This window comes from Aotus nancymaae, unplaced genomic scaffold, assembly GCF_030222135.1.
Source record: "Aotus nancymaae isolate 86718 unplaced genomic scaffold, 86718_ANA_hifiasm-v0.15.2.pri h1tg000010l, whole genome shotgun sequence".
In the NCBI taxonomy this organism is placed as follows: domain Eukaryota; kingdom Metazoa; phylum Chordata; class Mammalia; order Primates; family Aotidae; genus Aotus; species Aotus nancymaae.
In genome coordinates, this window is record NW_026988421.1 from 27,810,882 (window position 1) to 27,835,483 (window position 24,602).

Genomic DNA, 24,602 nt, shown 5'->3' on the forward strand with positions numbered 1-24,602 from the left:
GTGCAGACCCAGTAACTGGTTTAGGTTATGGACGATTGAAAAGACATGTGGGAAAGGTTGCCAGCCAGAGCTCAGGTCTATGTGTGCTTCTGTGTCTGTGTAAACCGTGTGTGTGTGTAACTATGTGTGTGAGAAATGAGAATTTGCCTCAGCACACAGGAAAATTCAGTTTAGTGGAGGTAAAGAGTGGGCAGAAATGGCATTTTTTCCCTGAGGCCTTTCCTGTAGGCAACTATAGTTGAGGAGGTATCTTATGAAAACTCTGCCAAAGGATTTCCTGGCTGAGGATTTTTCTTTCCAAAGGAAGGTGGGAAGGAAATCTACCCAAAGCCCATTTCACACTTTAGACAAAGTTGAGAGGCAGTTAGAGGAACAGGATTGAAAGCAACAAAACGTGTCATTTTGACGGGAACTTCAGGTGTTCGTTCCAACATCAACCTCCCTCCCATACACACCAGGCAGAAGCCATGACCCCAATAAGGAGGGAGATCGGAGGGCTTCCTGAGAGGGGCGTTTTGCTTTTATGCCTCCCATGCCTCCAGAACGTGGAAAACACATGCCAGCTCATATAACAGGGCACCTTTTCTTTTCTTTTTTTCCTTTTTGAGTTGGAGTCTCGCTCTGTTGCCCAGGCTGGAGTGCAACGGTGTGATCTTTGGCTCACTACAACCTCCATCTCCTGGGTTCAAGCAATTCTCCTGCCTCAGCCCCACAGGTAGCTGTGATTACAGGTGCCGGCCACCATGCCCAGCTAATTTTTGTATTTTTAGTAGAGACGGAGTTTCACCATTTTGGCCAGGCTGGTCTCGAACTCCTGACCTCAGGATCCGCCCACCTTGGCCTCCCAAACTGCTAGGATTACAGGCATGAGCCACCACGCCTTGCCAGGGGCACTTTTCTCTCCGTGTAGACGCTGTTATCTGCTCGGCCTCCTCCTTTCCCAAATGCCCATAGCTGGAGAGACACTTAGCTGTTCACACAGCTCTTCTGACTCTAAGCCCTTGGGGTAAGGCACCTGCTTTCCCAGACCACCTCCTTGCCCTCTGGGTCTACCTGTCCCCGCCGCTCCACCCTCCCGCCCTGCCTTTGGTGACCCAATTCCAGTGGCTCTTGAGTCTGCTCTGCCAAAGGCCCAGAAGGCTCTGTCAATCTGTGATGGGGCCATCAGCAACTTCGTTCCTTTCCGCAACTGATGCCGCCTGGCCAGGCCTCAGAAAAACAAACTGCAGCTCTGTGGCTTTTTGGCAGCCCAGCTTCGACTTCTGTTTAACAAAGGGTGGGAGGGAGAATTTGAACCCTGTGGCTATCTACATTTTAAAACATTTAAACAGAGTCTGTCTACCTGCTTGGCACTGTGTGTCCTCTAGTAAAGTTTCTCAGCACTATCCCTTCTAAAATAACAACAATGACTGTGCCCTCCTTCACTGCAGCTTACATATCTGCAGGTCTGGCGGGGACATCTTGAGCCCCGGGCTTCCTGCACTGGACTGCTCCTAGAATTCCTCAGAAAGGCAGATGAGCCTGTCCTCAGTCCTCAAAAGGGAAAGGCAAGGGTGAGGGAGAGGTCTTGTTTGGAGGAGCCACTCCTGTTGGCTACAAATACAACCACATTTCAGAGGGAGAGACCTCCCAGCCAAGAGTCTAATTTCCTTTCTGGCCCAAACAATAGCCCTTCTGGCGGCTTTCTCGCCGTATCACTGACACAGGGAGTTGACGGGGGAGGAGAAAGGGGAAAAGGGCAGATAGGATGGTGGGGCAAGGGCATGGTTTGAAAATCCGAAGCCTGTTTCCAAATGGTGACAGTAATGAGGGCTTAGAACCATCTGGGGAAACTGTCTGTACTCTCCTTTCTCAAGAGACAGTTGTAAGAACCAATGTAATGTCAGTCACCTGAGGCCTCTCTGTCCTAAGGACCCCCCTCCCCCACACACCCTCTCATTCTTTGTTCAGTATCCTACACTGTCTCATCTGAGTTCCAGAAAGGTCAGAGTATAAAAAAGAGTGTCAGTTCGAGCAACCCTGGGCCACTCCCTGAAGACCCTAACAATATCACCACTGTCGTGCAACTTGAAGAAGCAAGTGGTTTTGGCCTCAGTCAAACCAGTGGCAAGACAAGCACCGTCTCCACAGGGCATTTTTTTTTTAATTTTCTCAGAATCTCGCTCTGTTGCCCAGGCTGGAGTGCAGTGGTGCGATCTCGGCCCACTCCAACCTCCACCTCCCAGGTTCAAGTGATTCTCCTGCCTCAGCCTCCCAAGTAGCTGGGACTACAGGCATGCACCACCATGTCCAGCTAATTTTTGTATTTTTAGTAGAGAGGGAAGGTTTCACCATGTTGGCCAGGCTGGTCTCGAACTCCTGGGCTCAAGCGATATAAGCACCTTGGCCTCCCAGGGTGCTGGGATTATAAGCCTGAGCCACTGCGCTCAGCCTCCACATGGCATTTAGCTGACAGTGAAAGGTTAGGTACACTGGGGAATCCTCCAGGAGCTTCCGTGTGAGAACTGGGGAAGAAATAAAAGGAGCTAAGTCTCAAGACTCCCTCTCTCCAGAAGGTCCTCTACAGGCAGCAACCTAGACACAGACTATTCCTTTCAGATGGACCCTCAGAAACAGAGACACTCCATGAGGTTCTATGGGAAATTCTGGAAGCCCCTGAGGTCCTTACAAAAAAATAGCGTAGTGGCCATCTAGAGTGGCCTGGCATTCACAGTAGCTTGGCTTGCAACCTCTCTGCAAAAATGGCAAGCCGGGGCACCTCGGCTGGCCCAAGGAAGGATCTAAGCTGTTGTCAGCTGCTCAGCGCACGATGGAAGGGGGCATCCAGAACCCCAGGCAGGAGCTTCTGCAGCAGACGTGGCGGAGACTATATTCTCCAGTCTTCAGCTAACAACATCCAAAAACCACTAGAACTCTCTTCCTCTACAAAGAAGGCACTTCTGGAACCCACAGATTCCACTCACCAACACTGTCCCCAAGAGACTCAGAAAAGAGCTGATTCCCACAGTTTCCCACCGAGCAGAAGGAGTAACTGGGACCCCGGGATACCAAGAGACACCCAGGCAAGGACTTACACCAGAGTTCATAGTAGTAGTTGCAGCACTGAGACTGTCCACAGCAGTGTCCTGTGTCACAGATGTAGCTTTGATTGTTGGTACCCACACAGGCTTCCTTATCCTAAAAAAATGAAAAAGTATGTGAGCGTATTAAATGACAGCTTTTGAACACTCTCCTTCTCATCACTGCCCTCCTGGTTGTCTACTCACCTGCCCCCAAAACAGTTTATATCAACGTTTATTCCGTTAAGAAAAAACACTTTAAAAGAATTACACAACAATAACCGAGTTTAGGGGAAAAAATATAGTTGGTTTTTTTTGTTTTGGTTTTTTTGGAGACAGATTCTCGCTCAGTGGCCAGGCTACGGTGTGCGATTTTGGTTCACTACAACCACCACTTCCCGGGTTCAAGTGAATTCTCCTGCCTCAGCCTCCTGAGTAGCTGGGATTACAGTGTGCGCCACCATGCCCTGCTAATTTTTGTATTTTTAGTAAAGATGAGGTTTCATCATGTTGGCCAGGATGGTCTTGATCTCTTGACTTCATGATCCACCTGTCTTGGCCTCCCAAAGTGCAGGAATTACAGGCGTGAGCCACCATGCCTGGCCAAAAATATGGTTTATTAAAGAGGAGAGGAAATTCAGGACACAAAAGCAACTGGCAGAGTGAAGTTTTCCTCGGACAGGACAGGAAAGGGCTGTCTCACTTTCTTTTTTTTTTTTTTTTGAGACAGAGTCTTGCTCTGTTGCCAGGTGCCAGGCTGGAGTCCAGTGGCACGACCTCGGCTCACTGCAACCTCCACCTCCCAGGTTCAAGCAATTCTCCTGCCTCAGCCTCCTGAGTAGCTGGGACTACAGGTGTGAGCCACCACGGCCGGCCACTTTCTTTATGTCTGAGTAGAAATATTTCAAGTTCTGGTGCTAACCTCAGCCAGTAGGAGGAGGATGATTCTCTGCTAATTAACAGTACCGTTTTAAATAAAACTGGCTTTTCTGTGAAACTTCCTGGAATAATTAATGCAGTATGTATTCTAGGATTCACATCTGCTCAGTCATGGAGAGTGAGTTAAAACACTTGCTCTTCAAGGTTAATTCACAGTGTGATCCCAAAGAGGGCAACAACAAAAAAAATCTACAACTGAAATTCTTCACTTTTCAATAAAGGGGCAAACTGGTCAGATAACCCCATCCAATTTCAATCTGCTAGATCGTTTTTGCTTATTGAATGAGAATCCTGGCCGGGCATGGTGGCTCACGGCTGTAATCCAAGCACTTTGGAGGCCAAGGCGGGTGGATCACCTGAGGTCGGGAGTTCAAGACCAGCCTGACCAACATGGTGAAACCCCGTCTTAAAAAAAAAAAAAAAAGAATCCTGACTGGATCCAGGATACATACTGTCCCTTGTCAGGGACATTCACATAAAGGGCAATGCTGAGTGGCCATCTAGCAGTCTGCCAAATTCTGTCCATGGCACTAGTGGATGAGGATGGAGGGGAACTTCAAAAAAAAAAAAGTTTCACACGTAAAGATACCGAATACCTCCCAGGCCAACGTTAACCTCAGCCCAAAATGTACTTGGGGCCACTATGCAGATGATGAACCCTGTAAAGCATCTGCTATCTGTGGCCTTCAACATGCCTTCATCCTAAACAATAACACAGTCATCTACTGGACGCTCTCTTTGTGCCAAGCATTGTCTTGGGTTCAAGGGATCCAAAGTTGAATAAGACATTGTCCCGATCCCCAAGAAGCTCAGAGTTCAGAAGGAAAAAAGCCCTGCTCAGCGAAGAAACTAAAGCCACAGTATTTGCTGCGACTAAGACTGGTCCTGCCCACGGTGCACATCCGGGCGGATGGCTGCCAGTGGAAACTGAAGTCACGTGGTCGTCTCCTCCTCTCCGGGCCTTGCTTTACTCCACTGACTACTTGGCCAAGGGTACACACAAAACACTCCAGGGACTGCCTGCAGGGCTAGTGGCTGGGCAGAAACAGGACTGGCACCTGAAGCGACAGAGAGGACAAGAGAAAGCGCAGGGCTGAAAACCAGTCCCCTGGCTTAGTGCAAGTTTCTACCACATATCTTTTTTTTTTTTTTTTTTTTGAGGCTGGAGTGCAATGGTGAAATCTTGGCTCACTGCAACCTCCACCTTCCGGGTTCAAGTGATTTTCCCGCTTCAGCCTCCAGAGTAGCTGGGACTATAGGCATGTACTACCACGCCCAGCTAGTTTTTTTATATTTTAGTAGAGATGGGGTTTCACCATGTTGGCCAGGATGGTCTCAATCTCCTGACCTGGTGATAAACCCGCCTAGGCCTCCCAAAGTGCTGGGATTACACGCATGAGCCACCGTACCCGGTCCCACCATACATCTTTAGGTGTTTCTTAATCTTAAAAGCTTTACATCTGATGTAAAGGAGTTTAGAAAGAAGGAAACGTGGCATTTATAAACCCTGACAATGAGGCCGTTACAACATTGCATGCAGAGTTCTATGTGCTCCTTCCCCGCTCCTCCACCCTCTTATGCCCACCATAAGCGAAAGGGGACACTGGCTATCTAGTTGGATTTCTCATACTATCTACTTAATCCTGTACTGAAAGTGAAAAACAGAACGATTTCTACTGGTTGAGTATGCCATTTGCACCATCGTAGTAAAAAAACCAAGTTGTGGACCATTTAAATATCTTGTCCCCTGTACTCCTTCCTCCCTCTGTTTTCACCATCCTATGCCCACCACAAGCAAAATGAGACACTGGCTATCTAGTCAATGTCTCCTCTGAGGCCTGGTGCATATGGAGAAAACAGATCTATGCTTGTTACTTTGGCCAGAACACACACTCTGACTTCAGAGCAAAACATGCCTTTCGTAAAAACATCAGAAAGTTTCTCCCAAGTTTACCAGGCCCTGCAAATGCCATTCTTCTGGCACTGGCTTGCAAGAGCACAGTTCAAAGTGTCCACATAGTTTCTAAAAGAGGCAGTGCTGCCTACACCCAGCACCAGAAAGAATCCAATGACACTTCGGTTTCAGGAAAATTCACCAGAGGTGGCCCAGGCTCGGGACACAGGGCTGCCAACTGGTCCTAAGTGAGACACAGAATGGAATGCATTTGAAATCTAAACAAATGGCATCCTCATGACCTACTGGTGTCAGTCAGCTTTACTCTCAGATCTTCCGTGCACCGAGGCAGGAGGCCTGGAATAAATAAGACCCCACTCTGCTTCACCGTTCGGCCTCCACTTTCCCAGGTAGAACAGAACACTGGAAGCATCATTTAATCCGCTGTTCCTCAAACACTTTTTAACCCAGTACAGAAGTGCCTTGGCTTACGATGGGGTTGTGTTCTGGTAAACCCATCATAAATTTAAAATATCATAAGTCAAAATGCATTTAACACACAACCTACTGAACAGCATAGCTTAGCCTAGCTCACCTTAAACATGCTTGGAACACTTACATTAGCCTACAGTTGGGTAAAATCCTCTAACACAAATTTTGTTTTACAATAAAGTGTTGAATCTCTCATGTCATCTACTTTATACTTTATTAAAAGTGAAAAACCAAATGATTTCTACTGGCTGCATATGTCAATTGCACCATTGTAAAGTCAAAAAATCATTAAGTTGGATCATCACAAGTTGTGGTGATCCTATATATAACTATATATCTAGTTCCCTGTGGTCCTTCTCCCTCCTCCAAATACAGACTCCCCAAGCTGCCTGGGATGGTCTTGGTTATGGGAACTGTCATTTTCCGCTGCAGGAGGACGGAAAGAAGGTGGACCTCTAGCAAGGAAGAAGTGAAGGAGGATTAGAGAGACAGTGAGATGTGAGTGCCAAAGTGAGTTCCTTCAGAGAGACCTGCTGGTGTCAGTCAACAGTGGCGTGGAAAACCCAGGAGCCTTGGGTTTGGCCCCAGCTCTCCCTGCCCGCTGCCACTTTTTTTTTTTTTTGACTCAGAGTCTAACTGTTGCCCAGGCTAGAATAGAGTGACATGATCATGGCTCCCTGCAGCCTCGACCTCCAGGCTCAACTGATCCTCCTGCCTCAGCCTTCTGAGTAGCTGGGACTACAGGCGCACACCACCACACCCAGCTAAGTTTTGTAGACTCCAACTCTATCACTACACAGGAACAGACTTCAGGCAAGTTACTCAATGGCCCTAGGGCTAGTTAAGATCACCCGTAATGTCTCCTTCAACTTTTTTTTTTTTTTTTTGAGATGGAGTCTCACTCTGTCGCCTAGGCTGGAGTGCAGTGGCATGATCTCAACTCACCGCAACCTCCACCTCCTGGGTTCAAGTGATTCTCCTGCCTCAGCCTCCCGAGTAGCTGGGATTATAGGTGCCCACCACCACGTCCAGCTAATTTTTTTATTTTTAGTAGAGAGGGGGTTTCAACATGTTGGTCAGGCTGGTCTTGAACTCCTGACCTCAAGTGATCTGCCTGCCTCAGCCTCCCAAAGCACTGGGATTACAGCCGTGAACCACCACGCCCAGCCATCTCCTTTGTCTTTAAGGTTATATTATTCTCGCCACCCACTTTCTCCTCTGGCATAGCAGCCTCAAGCCAATGCAAGAGCTCATGAAATCTGTCTCCTTTCAATGCAAATCCACAGCAAAGAACAGTCGTGTGGAAATGCTGCCTGGTGCTCTTCCACCCCCCTCCTTATATGAGGAGCCTAATCATTGGTCATACCCAGGACTCAAACACCTACAGGTGGCTCAAGATCTACACAAAATTTAAGTAGTTAAGAGTTTGCTGGAGTCAGGTGTGGTGGCTCACATCTATGATTACAGAATTTTGGGAGGCCAAGGTGGGTGGATTATTGGAGCCCAATAGTTTGAGACCAGCCTGGACAACATGGCAAAACCCCATCTCTACCAAAAAAATAAATAAAATTAGCTTGGTGTGATGTTGCACACCTGTAGTCCCAGCTACTTGGGAGGCTGAAGTGGGAGGATTGCTTGAGCCCAGGAGGTGGAGGCTGCAGTGAGCCACGATCACACCACTGCACTCTAGCCTGGGTGACAAGAGCCAGACTCTGTCTAAAAAAAAAAGGGTAGCTGGATTTGGGTTCAAAGCCCAGCTCTTAAAGTAACTGTAAGACCTTGGGATACTTAGCTACTTAACTTCTCTGAGCTCCTACTATCAACATTATCCTGTGAACCATTATTGCTGGGCATGAAAGACCATAGAAACAGCACTTTGCCTTCACTCAGCATTGTTTCAGAACAGCCAAGTTCTCTGTGGCAACGTGGGCTGCTCCAGACACATGAAGAAGAAAAGAAAAAGGAACTGGAAAGAATGCCATGGAAAGGTCAATATGAAAAATTCTCAGCACCCTTTATAATTATCCTATGCCTTTACTATTTATGTATTTATTGGAGACAAGGTCTTGCTCTGTTGCCCAGGCTGGAATGCAGTGGCACCACTGCAACTCACTGCAGCCTCAAACTCCTGGGCTCACATGGTCCTGCTGCCTCAGCCTCCTGAGTAGCTAGGACTACAGGCATGTGCCACCATAACTGACTAAACGTTTATTTTTACTTTTTGGTAGAGGCAGGGTCTCACTATGTTGCTCAGGCTCATCTCAAACTCCTGGCCTTAAGCAATCCTCCCATCTTGGCCTTCCAAAGTGCTGGGATTACAGGCATGAGCCACCACACCTAGCTTATGCTTTTCTTCTAAGCATCTTCAAAGCACATTACACATTATTATATTGTTCAGGCCATCCTTGAGGAACTCGGAATCTAATGAAAGATGGCAAAATAATTATGCAGATAAAACTGCAACTACAATGTTAAGAAGAAAAAGAACAGATTAGGTGACAGTGAATAATAGATAAGACCTAGGAACTGGTGAAGAAGGTCCAGAACAGCTTCTGGAAGGAAGGTAAGCTTGAACTGAGATTGACTGTATGGTTAGAAAGTCAGGCCAGGCACAGTGGCTCACACCTGTAATCCAGCACTTTGGGAGGCCAAGGCAGGCAGATCGTGAGGTTAGGAGCTCGAGATCATCCTGGCTAACACGGTGAAACCCCGTCTCTACTAAAAAATACAAAAAATTAGCCAGGTGTGGTGGCACGTGCCTGTAGTCTCAGCTACTCGGGGGGCTGAGGCAGAAGAATTGCTTGAATCCTTGAGGCAGAGGTTGCACTGAGCTGAGATTGTCGCACCACTACACTCCAGCCTGGGTGACATGACAGAATGAGACTGTCTCAAAAAAAAAAAAAAAGAAAAAGAAAGTCGGTAGCTAGGAAAAGGGCAGGAAGAGGACAGGAAGAACACTGTAGGCAGAGAAAATGGTACAAGCAAAGCCCTTTGGCTAGAAGGAGATGATTAAGAAGTAGATAGGGAAATTAGGTAGGTAGGGACCAGTCTATACAGGGAGGGGACAAGATCAGACTTGAATTTTAAAAAATGTCAGCTTCCTGTTGATGTTTTCATTTGTATAAAACTCCATGGCTAAAACAAAACCCCAGAAAGCTAGAAATGTAGAAATTGTCAAAAAGGAACTTTGGTGCATAATGAATGCTCTTATGCTGGGGCCTCTCATGTCGGGAATAATCATGGTAGCGGCTACTAGGAGCCCCATCTGTTACAGATATGTGCCTTCAGCCCCGGTGCCACAGTGACCAGCTCTGAGAGGCAGGGCACACACGATCACCAAACAGAAAACACAGGCACAAAGAAGAGACGAGCAAGACCAACACCAAACTGGAAAGAACATTTTCACAGTGGAAAGGATAAACAGTATGCCTTCTGCACATATGCAAAAAATTATCTCCTCTCTTTGGTGGCAGTATAAACCGTGGGACTAACAACATTTTCCTCAACAGTTTCCACATCTTACAGTTGCTATTCTTAGCTGAGCCACTGCAAAGGTCAATTCAATCAGCGTAAAAACTTTCTCAGTGCCAGCATAAAAAGACACACTGGGCAGTAATGGTTCCCCAGGCATGGTTTTAATTTGCCAATTTATGAGTCTGGAAAACTCTGTTAGCAACTGGCTAATGGCAACAGCATCATGTCCTTAGGAAAACAGTTTAAAGTTTAAGAGTGAAAAATGGGAAAACTGAAGTCCTTCCTGGGATGCTAAAGCACAGGATGCCAAATACCTTGGCTGCTGGATATGAATGAATTTGGAGCATCACCTCTGGCTTTCCCTGAAGGAAGAACTAAATCTTCTTCTTCTTTTTTTTTTTAATCTTTTTGTTTGTTTGTTTAAATAGAGACAGGGTCTCCTCATGTTGCCCAGGCTGGTCTTGAACTCCTGGGCTCAAGGGATCCTCCCACTTCAGCCTCCCAAAGTGCTGGGATTACCGGTGTGAGCCACTATGCCTGGCCAAGAACCAATTCCTGATGGAAATGTTCAGTTCTCCATTTAACACGTATGTACTGACCCCCTTTCCCCCATCATGTACCAGGCCCTATGTGGGATGCTACAGCTATAGCAATGAGCAAGAGATTTAGGGGGTGGGAGGCGAGAGCTTCTGCTTCTGGCAATATAGCTGGGTAGGTAACTAAAAATTCTTCTGCTATAAAATCCTGGGTATACAACAATCCTTTTTAATTACATAGCTGAACTTGCAAGAAAGCAAGGAAGATCACCGGGGACCAAAAATGATAGAGGCAACTAGAAACCACAGTAGTAAATGAGGTCAGGTCTTTCCAGTTGACCTAGAAAATGGGGTAGTTTGTTGATCTTGGGCCCACCTGAAACGGGAAATTGGAACTGAGAACCAAAGCTGGGACCCGTAGAGGGGGAGAACAGATTAGAAAAAAACATTAGCCCAATGGCACATAGTGACAATAAAAAGCTCTGAAGTGGGAGGAAAACAGTATCTCCTCTAATAATCTTCGATCACAGATTATTTCAGATTAGAATTGTACTATTACATGGTCTGAGGATCCCCAAGCCAAAAATTTAACACAAAAAGTGGTCCCAGGCTGGCAATAACCCTGCATCTGGCAGAAATACAAAACTCTGAAGAGATCTACCCTCAGCCACAGCACAAAAGATTCCTACAAATAAAGTTCTTTTCAAGATAAGCTCACAATCCAAAGTATAAAAATGTATGCAGGCTGGGCGCAGTGGCTCACGCCTGTAATCCCAGTACTTTGGAAGGCCTAGGTGGGAGGATCATGAGGTCAGGAGATCAAGACCATCCTCGCTAACACGACGAAAACCCATCTCTACTACAAATACAAAAAATTAGCTGGGCGTGGTGGCGCGTGCTTGTAACCCCAACTACCCGGGAGGCTGAGGCAGAATTGCTTGAACCAGGGAGGCGGAGGTTGCAGTGAGCCAAGATAATGCCATTGCACTCCAGCCTGGGTGACAAAGCGAGACTCTGTCTCAAAAAATAAATAAATAAATAAATATGCAAAACTAATCCATTACAAACAAGATGAGAAATTCAGCAAATAGCAGGATAAGACCCCCCTGACAAAAACTCAGTAGAATGATCAGATACACTATAAGATACAAGCATGTTTCAAATGAGTAAAGCCAAAAAGAAAGAATTAAAAACACAAGAAAAGAGCATTACCAAACAAGAGATAGTAACTGGCAGATAAAACTTGTAGAAAAATAGTTATTGAAATAAAAAACTCAACAGATGGGTCACACAGAGAGGAGACCAAGTTAGAGAAAACTGATCAACTAGAGAACAGATCTGAGAAAATTAACCATCAAAAATGTTTCTATAAGTTAAAAGAAAAACATGGAAATGAAAAATGAGAAAGAAGCGTGAGAAGAAAAGAAAGGAGGAGAGGAAATATTTAAAGAGATGACTAGGCCGGGCGCGGTGGCTCACGCCTGTAATCCTAGCACTTTGGGAGGCCAAGGTGGGTGGATCACCTAAGGCCAGGAGTTCAACTCCAGCCTGGCCATCATGGTGAAACCCCATCTTTAAAAAAAAAAAAAGAGATGACTAAAAATTTTCTAAATAAGACTGATTAAACATACAAAATTTCCAGACAATAAAAAGCTCACACCTAGGTACATTGTATCAAATTGCAGAATGACAAAGGCAAAAAGATTTAAATATGTTCCAAGTGGGAAAACTGACAAATAACAAGTGAAATTAGAATTTCAGTAGCAGTAATAAGCTCCATGAGGATAATATAACAGGATAATGGGACAAAGGGCTTTAAATGGGGTGGTCAGGAAAGGCCTCTCTGAGTAGGTGACATCTGAGTTGAGCCCTGACTACTGAAAAAGAGCCAGCTTAACCACACCTGTGGGAACAGTGTTCCAGGAAGAAGAAATATCAAATCCATGCAAACAAACCAGCACAGGAATGAGCTTGGTGTGCTCAAGGAAGAGAAACAAGACTAGTGTGGCTGAGTACAGTGATCTCAGGGAGAGTAGTGTGAAAGGAGAGCTAAGAATTCAGCTGAGGCCAGACCTCATAGGCTTTGTATAACAATTAAAATAATCTCCAGGCCAGGCGCGGTGGCTCACACCTGTAATCCCAGCACTTTGGGAGGCCAAGATGGGTGGATCACCTGAGGTCAGGAGTTCGAGACCAGCCTGGCCAACATGGCGAAAACCCATCTCTACTAAAACTACAAAAAAATTAGTGAGGCAGGGTGGTGCGCACCTGTAGTCCCAGCTACTCAGGAGGCTGAGGCATGAGAATCACTTGAACCCTGGCAGTGGAGGTTGCAGTGGACCGAGATCGTACCACTGCACTCCAGCCTGGGCGACAGAGCAAGACTCTGTCTCAATAAAAAACATATAAATTAATTAAATAAAATAATCTCCAAAGTACCAGTCTGTAAATTTGTTGTTGGCTTTGGCTATTTCCTCCCTTAGGTTATGGTGGAGACTTGAATAAACATAAAAATATTTTTGCAATTCTCATATTTATTCTTTACCTTGGGTGTCTCTTTTTTAAACCCCAGCCAGGCTGTGGCTGCTCTTGCAGAGTAAGCAACAAAACAAACTTTCCTTCCATTCTTGAACCAGGAATGACTTTCTAGAAGGAAATCAAAGTGTAGCACTGCACGTGTACTACGACAAAGTTCTACCTGATTTTGGTAATGCTCTGTAGCCAAAGGATAACAAAGTTTTCATAAACCAGACATTTGAAATGGCTACATATGACAGCAAACAACTTTAACTTAGAATCCAGTATTTTTATTCTGTCCTAGGTAGAATCTTTGAGTTCTGAAAATTCAGCACTTTCTGGTCCAGGTCCTTAGAAACATATTTGTAGGTGGTAAGGAGGAAAAGCTTCATGTATTCACCCATATTTTTACAATTAGAAAGATCATATTCTCCCTAATACACTTGGGTTGTTTTGTTCTGTTTTGTTTTGCTTTGCTTTTTGAGACAGGGTCTCACTCTGTTGCCCAGGCTGGTGTGCAGTGGTGCAATCTCGACTCACTACAACCTCCGCCTCCTAGGTTCAAGTCATTCTCCGGCCCCAGCCTCCCGAGTAGCTGGGACTACAGGCATGAGCCACCACGCCCAGCTAATTTTTTGTATTATTAGTAGAGACAGGGTTTCGCCATGTTGGCCAGGCTGGCCTCAAACTCCTGACCTCGTGATCCGCCTGCCTCGGCCTCCCAAAGTGCTGGGATTACAGGCATGAGTCACTGTGCCTGGCCTCAAACCTGATGTCAGGTGATCTACCCACCTCAGCCTCCCAAAGTGCTAGGATTATAGGTGTGAGCCACCATGCCTGGCCACTGTTGGTTTTTAAGACTGTTCAAAGAGCTGAGGGAAATAAATAGAACTGTTCAAGGACACACATTTTCGAACTGCGTGGAAAGAGGTTATAGAAGAGCTGAGGATGAAGAAAGTAAGCTCTAGAAGGGGACTGATGCAGCAGGAGTCCTGGCCTATTGCTTCCTATGTGTTAGTCTAGTCTCCCTTTCTCTTTCTTTCTTTTTTCTCTTGTTACAGGGTCTCACTCTGTCACCAAGGCTGGAGTGTAGTGGCATGATCATAGCTCACTGCAGCCTCAACTTCCCAGGCTCAAGCAATCCTCCCACCTCAGACTCCTAAGCAGCTAGGACCAAAGGCACCCGCCACCATGCTCAGCTCATTTTTTTATTGTTTGTAGAGACAGGATCTTACTATGTTGCTGAGGCTGGTCTCAAACTCTTGGGCTTAAGCAATCCTCCTGCCTCAGCCTCCAACAGTGTTGGGATATCAGGCGGGAGCCACTGCGCCCAGCCTAATCTCCCTTTCTTTGATGGTAGGGTTGTCATGTACTCCTTTCATATCCTTTCCATTATATACCATACCTGACAATTACTCCTTACACTTTGACTAAAAGAGCTCAATTCCATCCCTCCCCATAAAGGGCAAGCCATCGCTAAGAAGTTAACCAAGACTTTCTCTTGCATGGAATGAGACACTGGGAATGGATTTTTATACTATTTAGCTAAATTCAGTAGTTTTCCGAAAGAACAAATAGCCTGGACTATATGGGCAGCTTCCCCTAACCAAGCCAGTAAATCTTGTCTGATAAGATTCAGCCTCATCCCTCGGATCTGACAATGTGGTTTACCACTAAAGGGCTCTGCCCAGCCCCTCATCCTTTAGCTATAGAGTGCCCTAAACAGTAAAGCCAAAGAGTAGAGCTTGTGACAAATGTGAGAAAAGCCTAGAATCAAAAGAGGTGGCTGCTGCTTCAACATGAGCCCACAGTGTCACAGGGAGCCTCTGCTGTAGTGGGGACTACAGGAGTCCACTGACTTCAACCCACAGGGCATCCTGGAACAATTTGGTCTGGGGCCTCCCAAAGGCTAACACTAGCCACGAATCTGAGGAAGAGCAACACAGTGAATCAGGACAAATCAGGGTGTCTTACAAATAAGTGAATTTGCCCCCAAATAACAATGAACATCCTTAGACGACAAATGCAACAAAATACAGTTGTGTTTCCCAAAGTGCGGGCTGTGGGCCCCAAATCATCTGAAGTATTTGTCAAGAATATAGAGAGACTGAGACCCTCTGGGGGCAGTGACTGAAAATCCACCTTCTAAAACACGCTCCCCTGGCTATGTTTATGTATATTCAAGCTTGAGAACCACTGCCCTGGATCTAAAAAGAAATACAATAAACAATTCCTGCTCTCTAAACATGAAATAGACTTATATCCTTTTTCTAGAATCCCAAACATGTCCCAACAGTTACCCATAAGAATACCTACATATAATCAAGGCACATTATTTATACTCTCTCTGTCTCATTCCATTAAAACATACATTTAATAGATCATACACATAAATTTAAAAAAGAAGTGACATGTCAGCTACGATCCCATCCACACCAGTGCTGTTACTGCCAAAGCTGCACTGCAACTACATCCTCATTAAATAGCCCCCCAACAGAGCAGCCAGCAAAAAAATTAAAATCTATTTCCTGTGTTGCTATTAGGAACCTGAATCACAATTTCAGAAAAAGCTACTTGACCCTGGTAGGAAAATCCCAGAGCAAAAATCAGAAGTTGCAACATATCCCACAGTTTTATTAAGATCTACTTGTCAATGTCCTGGAGCATGCAGGCTGGGGAGGGGGTCTGGCAGGCTACAGAGGTACAGGACCCTGGTTCATGGACCACTCTTTCATCCCTGGACACTCAGAAGGAAAAGCAGTCCCCAGGAATCCCTCATCGCTGGCCTCTTCTGCTATAGAATAAGTCCACTGAGAAGCATGGCTTCTTTAGCAAGGGCTTGTGCAGAGAGCTGAGGGCTGAAATAGTAGGTAGCATACAGCAGAGCAAGTGAGTAGCAGCTGGCACTTAGGCAGAGTGGGACTGCGCGGGCTGGGAATTTAGGCTACTGTCATCTGCTCACAGTTGGTTTCATGAGGTAGGTCCTTTTCTTCCCACAGTTATATCTTTGCCTCTCTCCTCTTAAAAGTGGGGATTGCAGCCTGGGCGTGGTGGCTCATGCCTGTAATCCAAGCACTTTGGAGGCCAAGGCAGGCGGATCACCTGAAGTCGGGAGTTCAAGACCAGCCTGACCAACATGGTGAAACCCCGTCTTTATTATAAAAAAAAAAAAAAAAAAAAAAAAGTGGGGATTGCACTAGTGGCCCTTAAGCCACAGTAGGCCCACTAATGAGTTCTATGCCTACATGGCACCATCGTTTTTCTCAACTTTTAAAAAGTAGGCTGGGTTGGCCAGGTGCAGTGGCTCACGCCTGTAATCCTAGCACTCTGGGAGGCCGAGGCAGGCGGTCACCTGAGGTCCGGAGTTCGAAACCAGCCTGACCAACATGGAGAAACCCCGTCTCTAATAAAACTACAAAATTAGCCAGGTGTGGTGGCGCGTGCCTGTAAGCTACTCAGGAGGCTAAGGGAGGAGAATCACTTGAACCCAGGGAGCAGAGGTTGCAGTGAGCCGATCATACCATTGCACTCTAGCCTGGGCAACAAGAGTGAAACTCCATCTCAAAAAAAAAAAAAAAGTGGCCTGGGGCTGGGCTTGGTGGCTCACACCTGTAATCGGAGCACTCTGGAAGGCCATGGCAGACGGATCACCTGAGGTCAGGATTTCAAGATCAGACTGGCCACCATGGTGAAACCCCATCTCTACAAAAATACAAAAATTAGCCAGGCATGATGGCAGGTGTCTGTAATCCCAGCTACTCAGGAGGCTGAGACAGAAGAATCACTTGAACCCAGGAGGCAGAGGTTGTAGTGAGCCAAGATCTTGCCATTGCACTCTAGCCTGGGTGACAGAGCAAGACTCTAAATCAAAATAAATAGATAAATAAATAAAAAAGTGGGCTGGGTGCACTGGCTCAGGCCGGTAATCCCAGTACTTGAGGAGGCTGAAGTGGGAGGACTGCTTGAGCCCAGGAGTTTCAGACCAGTCTGGGCAACAAAGCATGAACTCACCTCTATTAAAAATTAAAAAAAAAAAAAAAAAAAAAAAGCCAGGCATGATGGCAGGCATCTGTAGTCCCAGCTACTTGGAAAGTTGAGGCAGCAGGATCACTTGAGTCCAGGAATTCAAGGTTGCAGTGAGCTGTTATTGTGCCACTGCACTCCAGCCTGGGCAACAGAGCAAGATCATGTCTCAAAAAAATAACAACAAAAAAAAGTGGAATTGACTGTCAAAATTTTAAAATGAGAGAAATTCATACAAAAATCCAGATTTCCAGTTTCTCTAGAAAAATCAAGGACCACATTCACAAACGGCTGTCAGAGGGTGGGCAGAGATGTACATGGGCTCCAGCTTCACCAATCTACACAGTCCCACCCCCTGCCCCATCCCTACTGCCCAATAATCCCATCTGCTTGACTCAGTCATGTCACTGCCTGGTCTCTGTGGGCACTTGACTATACTTCCTGCTCTAAAGTTTAGTAGCAACTTTGAAGTTAAGGCAGGCTAAAGACACCTAAATACAAGCAGCAACATCTGAATTCTCTACACTATGGCTCAAGCAGCATCTTAAACACACATCAAATAGGAACCTGGATAAAGAAGAGGGGTCCGCTCCACTGCATGATGGGAGCACCTGTGGATAATCTGGAAAAACCTCCTACCACAACAGCATGACAGCATGGGAAGAGAACCAGTTCTGCCTAGTGACTGTGTGTTTCAAACACCGGCGTAGGTGTTTTTACCTATATTATTCATTCCCCTTTTCATAGGAAACAGGTTCAGAGTGATCATACAGCTGGGAAAAATTTCCCAAGACCTAAAACCCAAAATTTAGTGGAAATAATTTAATGCTTAGGATTACCCTAAACTTTCATGCTAGATGCTGACAGACACAAAAATGACAGATAAGATACCAACTTTGCATTGGATGGTACTTTGTAATAACTAAGCTGTTAGGTTTTAAAAAACCTAACAAACAGGCCAGGTGCCGTGGCTCATGCCTGTAATCCCAGCAGTTTGGGAGGCCGAGGTGGGCAGATCATGAGGTCAGGAGATTCAGACCACACTGGCCAACATGGTGAAACCTCGTCTCTAGTAACAACACAAAAAACTAGCAGGGCGTGGTGGTGCACGCCTGTAGTCCCAGGTACTCGGAAGGATGAAGCAGGGGAATCTCTTGAACCTGGGAGATGGAGGTTGCAGTGAGCTGAGATCACACCACTGCACTCCAGCCTGGCAACAGAGCAAGACTCGGTCTCAAAAAAAACAAAACAAGTCGGGCGTGGTAGCTCACGCCTGTAATCCTAGCACTCTGGGAGGCTGAGGTGGGTGGATCACCTGAGGTCAGGAGTTCAAAACCAGCCTGGCCATCATGGTGAAACCCCATCTTAAAAAATAATAATAATTTTAAAAAAAACCTAACACACTTTTTTAAGTTTGTTTCAATTTTTATTGCTACAAAGCTTCCTGAAATATTCAAGTTCATCTTGTTCCTTCATAAGTACAATCTAATAAATAGAATGTGTTCTTTATTTAATGATCTGTAATGTGGCAAAGCCCTGAGGTAATCATTTCAAGCAGGGATGATGCACATACATGTAAATATACGCAGTACACATTTACATACAGCTCTTGAGTTTTTTTTTTTTTTTTTTTGAGACAAAGTGTAACTCTGACACCCAGGCTAGAGTGCAGGGACACGATCTCAACTCACTGCAACCACCACCTCCTGGGTTCAAGTAATGCTTGTGCCTCAGCCTCCTGATTAGCTGAGACTACAGGTGCATGCCACCACACCCAGCTAATTTTTGTACTTTTAGTAGAGATGGGGTTTCACCATGTTGGCCAGGCTGATCTCGAACTCCTGACCTCGGGTGATCCACCCGTCTGTAATCCCAGCTACTCGGGAGGTTGAGGCAGGAGAATTGCTTGAACCTGGGAGGTGGAATTTCCAGATTATACCATTGCACTCCAGCCTGGGCAACAAGAGTGAAACTCCATCTCAAAAAAAAAAAAAAGCTCTTGGTCAAACAGAATACCCACTTCTTTTTTTCGAAAGAAGAAAGAGGTATAGTTTTCAAAAGGATCTGAAATATTGAAGGTACAAGTTAATTTATGGATGATGTGCTTGAAAAGAGATTCACCAGTTTCACTGTGCCACATCTTATTCCTCATTTTAAGCAAAATTCTAGATTAACTCCCCACCCCTTTTTTTTTCTCAGCAGTTCCATCCCACTGCAGCAGACCTTCTGGGAGCAAAGAAGCTCATAACGGGACCTGCCTTGTGTGGTTGTCTGTCTTGGGACCAGTACCAGAGATGTATTGCCAGCAAAAAGTTCAACACTGCTCAAGAGAACTATTTACTTCTATCTCAGATAAGGGGTCACTTTAACAAGGATCTCACTGCAAACAGGCACAGGATAAAAGAATTTTTAAGAATCCAGAGGCTATGTCTCCAAAAGACAGATAAACTTTAAAGAAACAAGAACTTTTGGAACTCTAAGAGCTTGGACTTGAAGATTAAAACAGACTTCAGTGATTTAGAAAAGCAGGGGGTTTGGCCGGGCACGGTGGCTCACGCCTGTAATCCCAGCTGAGGTGGCCAAATCACAAGGTCAGGAGATCGAGACCATCCTGGATAACATGGTGAAACTCCATCTCTACTAACAATACAATAATTAGCTCGGTGTGGTGGCATGTGCCTGTAATCCCAGCTACTCGGTAGGCTGAGGCAGGAGAATCGCTTGAACCAGGGAGGCGGAGGTTGTAGTGAGCCGAGATCACGCTATTGCACTCCAGCCTGGCAACAGAGCGACACTCCGTTTCAAAAAAAAAAAAAAAATCAGAAAAGAAAGGGGGGTGGTTAGTACATTACTAAGGGTAGATTTGATAGATTACAATAAACCCAATCCACAGCAACAGGTACCTGGCTTGAAATATGGCCTGCTACTAAAATAACTATGCTTTATTGTTCTTTAAGTTGTATGTATAAAGTAATTTGGGTACTACTGAGATCCTGTCCTCCTGGGGGGTGGTTATCCAGATTTTTTTTTTTTTTTTGAGACAGAGTTTCGCTCTTGTTACCCAGGCTGGAGTGTAATGGCATGATCTCGGCTCACCACAACATCCACCCCAGGTTCAAGTGATTCCAACTCAGCCTCCCGAGTAGTTGGGATTACAGGTATGCGCCACCACGCCCAGCTAATTTTGTATTTTTAGTAGAGATGGGGTTCCTCCATGTTAGTCAGGTTGGTCTCAAACTCCCAATCTCAGGTGATCCATCTGTCTTGGCCTCCCAAAGTACTTGGGAGGCGTGAGCCACCAAGCCTGGCCTATCCAGATTATTTGAGTAAGAGATGAAATGTCAGTTCCAGAAGGGCTTGGTCATATCTTCTAGCCCACAAAAAATGACTCTGTACCTGTCACTGATAAGACAGAGTACCTGGTGATTAAGGGGACAACCAATGTCAAACTTCTCAATTTCTGGGCAGATAATTAACACACATGGCTTAGAAGGCAGCAAGAAGGGTCCACCTATTTCTCCTTTATTAAAACAGCATGGTCCTTCTTCCCTCAGTCCTGTGACTCTTGCTTCCTAAGCAGAGTGAACGACTATGAGTCCATGGTTTCTCCCCCAGGGTTTCTCCACCTTAGCCCTACTGACATTTGGAGTCAGGTAATTATTTGTTGTAGGGGACTGAACTGTACATTGCAGGATGTTTAGCAACATCCCTGGTCTCTATTAACTAGATATGCCAGTAGCAACTTCCCACCCTCCTAGCTGTGACAGCCAACCACATCCAGTGACAGCCAACCATGTCCAGACACTGCCAAATGTCCCCAGGGGAGGGGGGAAGGCCAAAACTATCCCTAGTTTAGAGTCCCTGTTTTAACCAAACTGCAGCACAATATTTTGTGCAGAACTGTGTTTTAGCCACTCTTGTTCCCTGAGTGCCTCACAGACTCCCCACCACTATGCTGCTCTAAATTCCCGTGGACAGGACCGATGTCAGTCTCACAAATGTACCTACCCTGGCAAAAAACCCTTCACAAAGTCCTGAACCTGGCGACTGCTAAGTCAACTAACCATAGTCGTCCCTTGAGCCTCTTAGCTACATGGTACAAGCAGCAGCATGAAGGGGTCCTCCAAAGCCTGAGGCAAGGCTGTGGGGGTGTGATTTTCGCATGACCAGTGCGAGACTGAACCATGGCTCTCTGGCTGGGACAGGTTTACAGTAACCCAGCACCAGCCGAGCCTGGCCCATGAATCTGGAACCTTACACAGAGATGCAGGAATGACTGTACATTCTGTTTGTGCTGGCAGTCCGAACCAGCCTGTCCTAGTCTCCCTACTGCACTCCAGAGCCACACCCAGAGGGGTGGGAGCTCACAGGTATTCACAGCACCTGCCTGGTGGGTAACCAGGGCTTTCAAACCCTTGATGGAAACCACAAGATCAGCTGGACAGTATCTGAAGCCACATCGAGACCATGCGTCATAGTTTGGTGGGAGCTCCTGAAGTCTTGTGTGTTAAGCAAGAAAACCAAACGATAATAAACACTCTGGCCTCCTTGACGCAATGCCCGAGGAAACAAACGTCTCATGTGTAACATAGTCCCGGCAAACCCTGAGCCACTTTCAGGAAAAGAAGTCAGTGTGTCACACTCCAGCCATTCCCAAAGCAAGTCTCCTTCCCTGCACTGCCCCTCCCCTTGATTTTAACCACCATTTCCAGCAACCAGCAATAGAAGCCTCTTGTGAGGTCTAGGGTTCAAATTCAGGTGAGCTCTGCCCAGAGAAGCAATGGCTACAGAGGGGCACAGAAATGGCTCAGGCAGGTCCACACTTAAGGCTCTTTCAACCCACTCTCGCTACAAACTAGCAAGAAATAGAGTCAAGGAGCCCTAGGGAGGGAGAGGTAAGAGAACAGCATCTTACTAATGCTGGGGAATTAGGGCAGGAGAAGGGATTTCAAAGCATTTTTAAAAAATAGCCCTAAAGTATTCTGTTTTCCTGGACTAAAATTTACCTCTTCAAGGAAAAGGGGTGGGAGAGGGTGGGTCAAACTCATGGGCTATCACTGGAGGAAGTGACTGTTTTCTTTGGCTCCATCCTGGATAAATGTTTCAAAATCAGCAGCCACAGTCCTCTCTTCCACTGAGTTACTGTCCAGTACACTGCTTTCTCTTTGCTCTGATAACAGAAATGTAATGAAAAACAAGCCATGTTCCTCTAAAGAAAAAAAAAAGCAGCTTCTTTCAACAGAGAGGGTTGGAGGGTCAAAAATTAACCTGAGGCCAGGCACTGTGGTTCACACCTGTAATCCCAGCACTTTGGGAGGCTGTGGTGGGTGGATCACCTGAGGTCAGGAGTTCGAGACCAGCCTGACCAACATGGCAAAACTCCATCTCTACTGAAAATACAAAAATTAGCCAGGTGTGGTGGCAGACACCTGTAATCCCAGCTACTCAGGAGGCTGAGGCACAAGAATCGCTTGAGCCTAGGAGGCAGAGGCTACAGTTAACTGAGTTCACACCACTGCACTCTAGCCTGGGCAACAGAGCGAGACTCCATCCCCGCCCCTGCTCCAGCCCCACCCCAACCCACCCACCTCACTCCCACCCACCGCCCACCAAAAAAAAATTAACCTGAAAGGGCTTGGATAAGCACCACCTTTCTCACCTTTGGTGACAGTAGGAAATTGAGGTACGCTGTGGAGCTGTCACAAGAATCACTTTAGTTAAAGATTGTGGCTTCAACTTTAGGTAGGACAAACAAGTGTCACTTTGGTGTTTGCTGCTACATACAGCTAGTTCCCTTCCAAGCAAGATCTTGCTTAATTTGTCCTCAACCTGGTGGAAAGAGGTTGGGCCTGAGGGTAACAGTGACTCATAGTCAACATTCAGTCCTCTGCCGTGCACAGAGCAGGCAGGGAGGAAGAGGCCTGCAGCGGGCTGTGGGTGTGGGTACCAAGCCAGGACAATGGGCAGGAGCAGACGGATACCAAGAAGACCTGCACTCCAGACCTGCACTACCCGCCCCCTCGCCACAACCACACATTAGCCGTGGGGTCTGGAACAGATAACTTCTCTCTGGGTTTCAGTTTCCTTACAGCAAAAAGGAGATAAGACCTCCTCCCTCAGCGGTGGCCACTGCGGTGAAATAATAAATACTCCAAGTCAATGCTGGCTAACATTCAGCAGTTGAGGGGTTAAACTGGAAGCCAGCAATTCCACTTCTTCCCTCTCGGCAGTCTTGGCTCCCGCCCTGCAGCTTTAGCTGGCCATCACATAGCCTTTCCAGTGCTCTCCTTGTGAGACTCGAAGGCCACTTCTGCCCAGAGAGTAAGTGCCATGTAACATTCTAGTTGCCTTGTCACATTCGGCATCAGCCCAGGGACCAGGTCACCCTTTCAAAAATACAAACAGCCCCTTGGGCCAGGAGTTGCCCCATGCGCCTCTTTCCATAACAAATTCCAAAATGGGCAAGGGACCCTAAGATGGTTTTGATGGGTATCATTCATTTCCAGTATCAAGGATTATCCCATCTCATTGGTGTGGACAATGGGTCTCTCCCACTGAGAAAGGCAATATTCCAAGGTGCCAGATGTAAAATTACTGTCTTAGTGGATCTAGTCTGCATTCCATCAACAACTAGAACTTACCTTCTACACACCTAACACCTACAGTGCAACAACTGATACTACTGGACTGTGGGAAGGGCCACCTGCTCAAGGGTTGCTTCTTCACACCTCTGAACTGCAGCATTCTGCTCTTTTCTAATGTCATTTGCCACCACCTGCAGAATGTCCTCATTACCTGTGTACTTATTCTACTTTCCCTACCTGACTGTAAACCCCTTGAGGGCAGGGATGGAGTTTATATCCTTTGTATTCACAACATGCTTTGGGTAGAATAGGTGCACAATACTTTTCAGATGCTGAGTGTTGCTCCTAAGAATCCTTCAGCATTACCCAATCAATACCTTCTGGATGAACATGAAATAGAATTCATTCAAATCATGACTAAGAACATTCTGTTGCAATACTGTTCTCTGAAAATCAGTAATCCCTTTGTTAGGTACACATAATGGAACCTCTTTTAACCAGAAAACCTATTTTCTGATCTTGTCAGATAATAAAGGGATAGCATGCCTAATTGTGTATTTTATCTGAAATTTGGTATATAGTGCCTTACCCAAAAAGTTTAGCAGGTGACTATCTTCTGAGCTTTGGTTCATCTGAGCACAAAAAGAGCATTTTTTAGTCAACATTGTAGCTTCCGTGAGCTGTCTAACCGTCCCTTGCATGAAAGAACTAATACATCTTACGGTCTGTCTGCCCTTTACAGACACTGAAATCATGCCATGCTCATTATTAAACGGAAAGGCCCTGAGGTCTTCCTCCTTCTCGGTATCCATAAAAGACACCCATACCTGGTCAGCTAAGGTCCTTGTTTTGCCTCAGGCAAATTCAATACCAAGACTCAACAGGTGAATGACAGTCTCCCTTGTCATCTGCAGGAGAAAACAAAAACAACTCTCCCAACCTGATCTGTCCAGAATGCTCTTCCCCAGCTCATATGTCTGGTAAACTCTCCTACTCATCCTTCAAGAGTCAGAACAGATATCAGCTTCTCAGGAAAGACTCCCCTACCCTGATTCAGGTACCTGCCCCCACGCTCTGCTCTCCT

At 46.1% G+C, this 24,602-nt stretch overlaps 1 protein-coding gene across 2 annotated transcripts in view; it reads right to left on the reverse strand.

Moving 5' to 3' along the window:
* Nucleotides 1-24,602, reverse strand: part of WBP1L (WW domain binding protein 1 like) — a 79,671-nt gene that overhangs the window by 17,126 nt on the left and 37,943 nt on the right. For both annotated transcript variants that reach the window (XM_064373923.1, XM_064373924.1), the window contains exon 2: nucleotides 3,075-3,177. In XM_064373923.1, coding sequence (XP_064229993.1) covers nucleotides 3,075-3,177 — 103 coding nt within the window. The remainder of the gene's footprint in view (nucleotides 1-3,074; nucleotides 3,178-24,602) is intronic.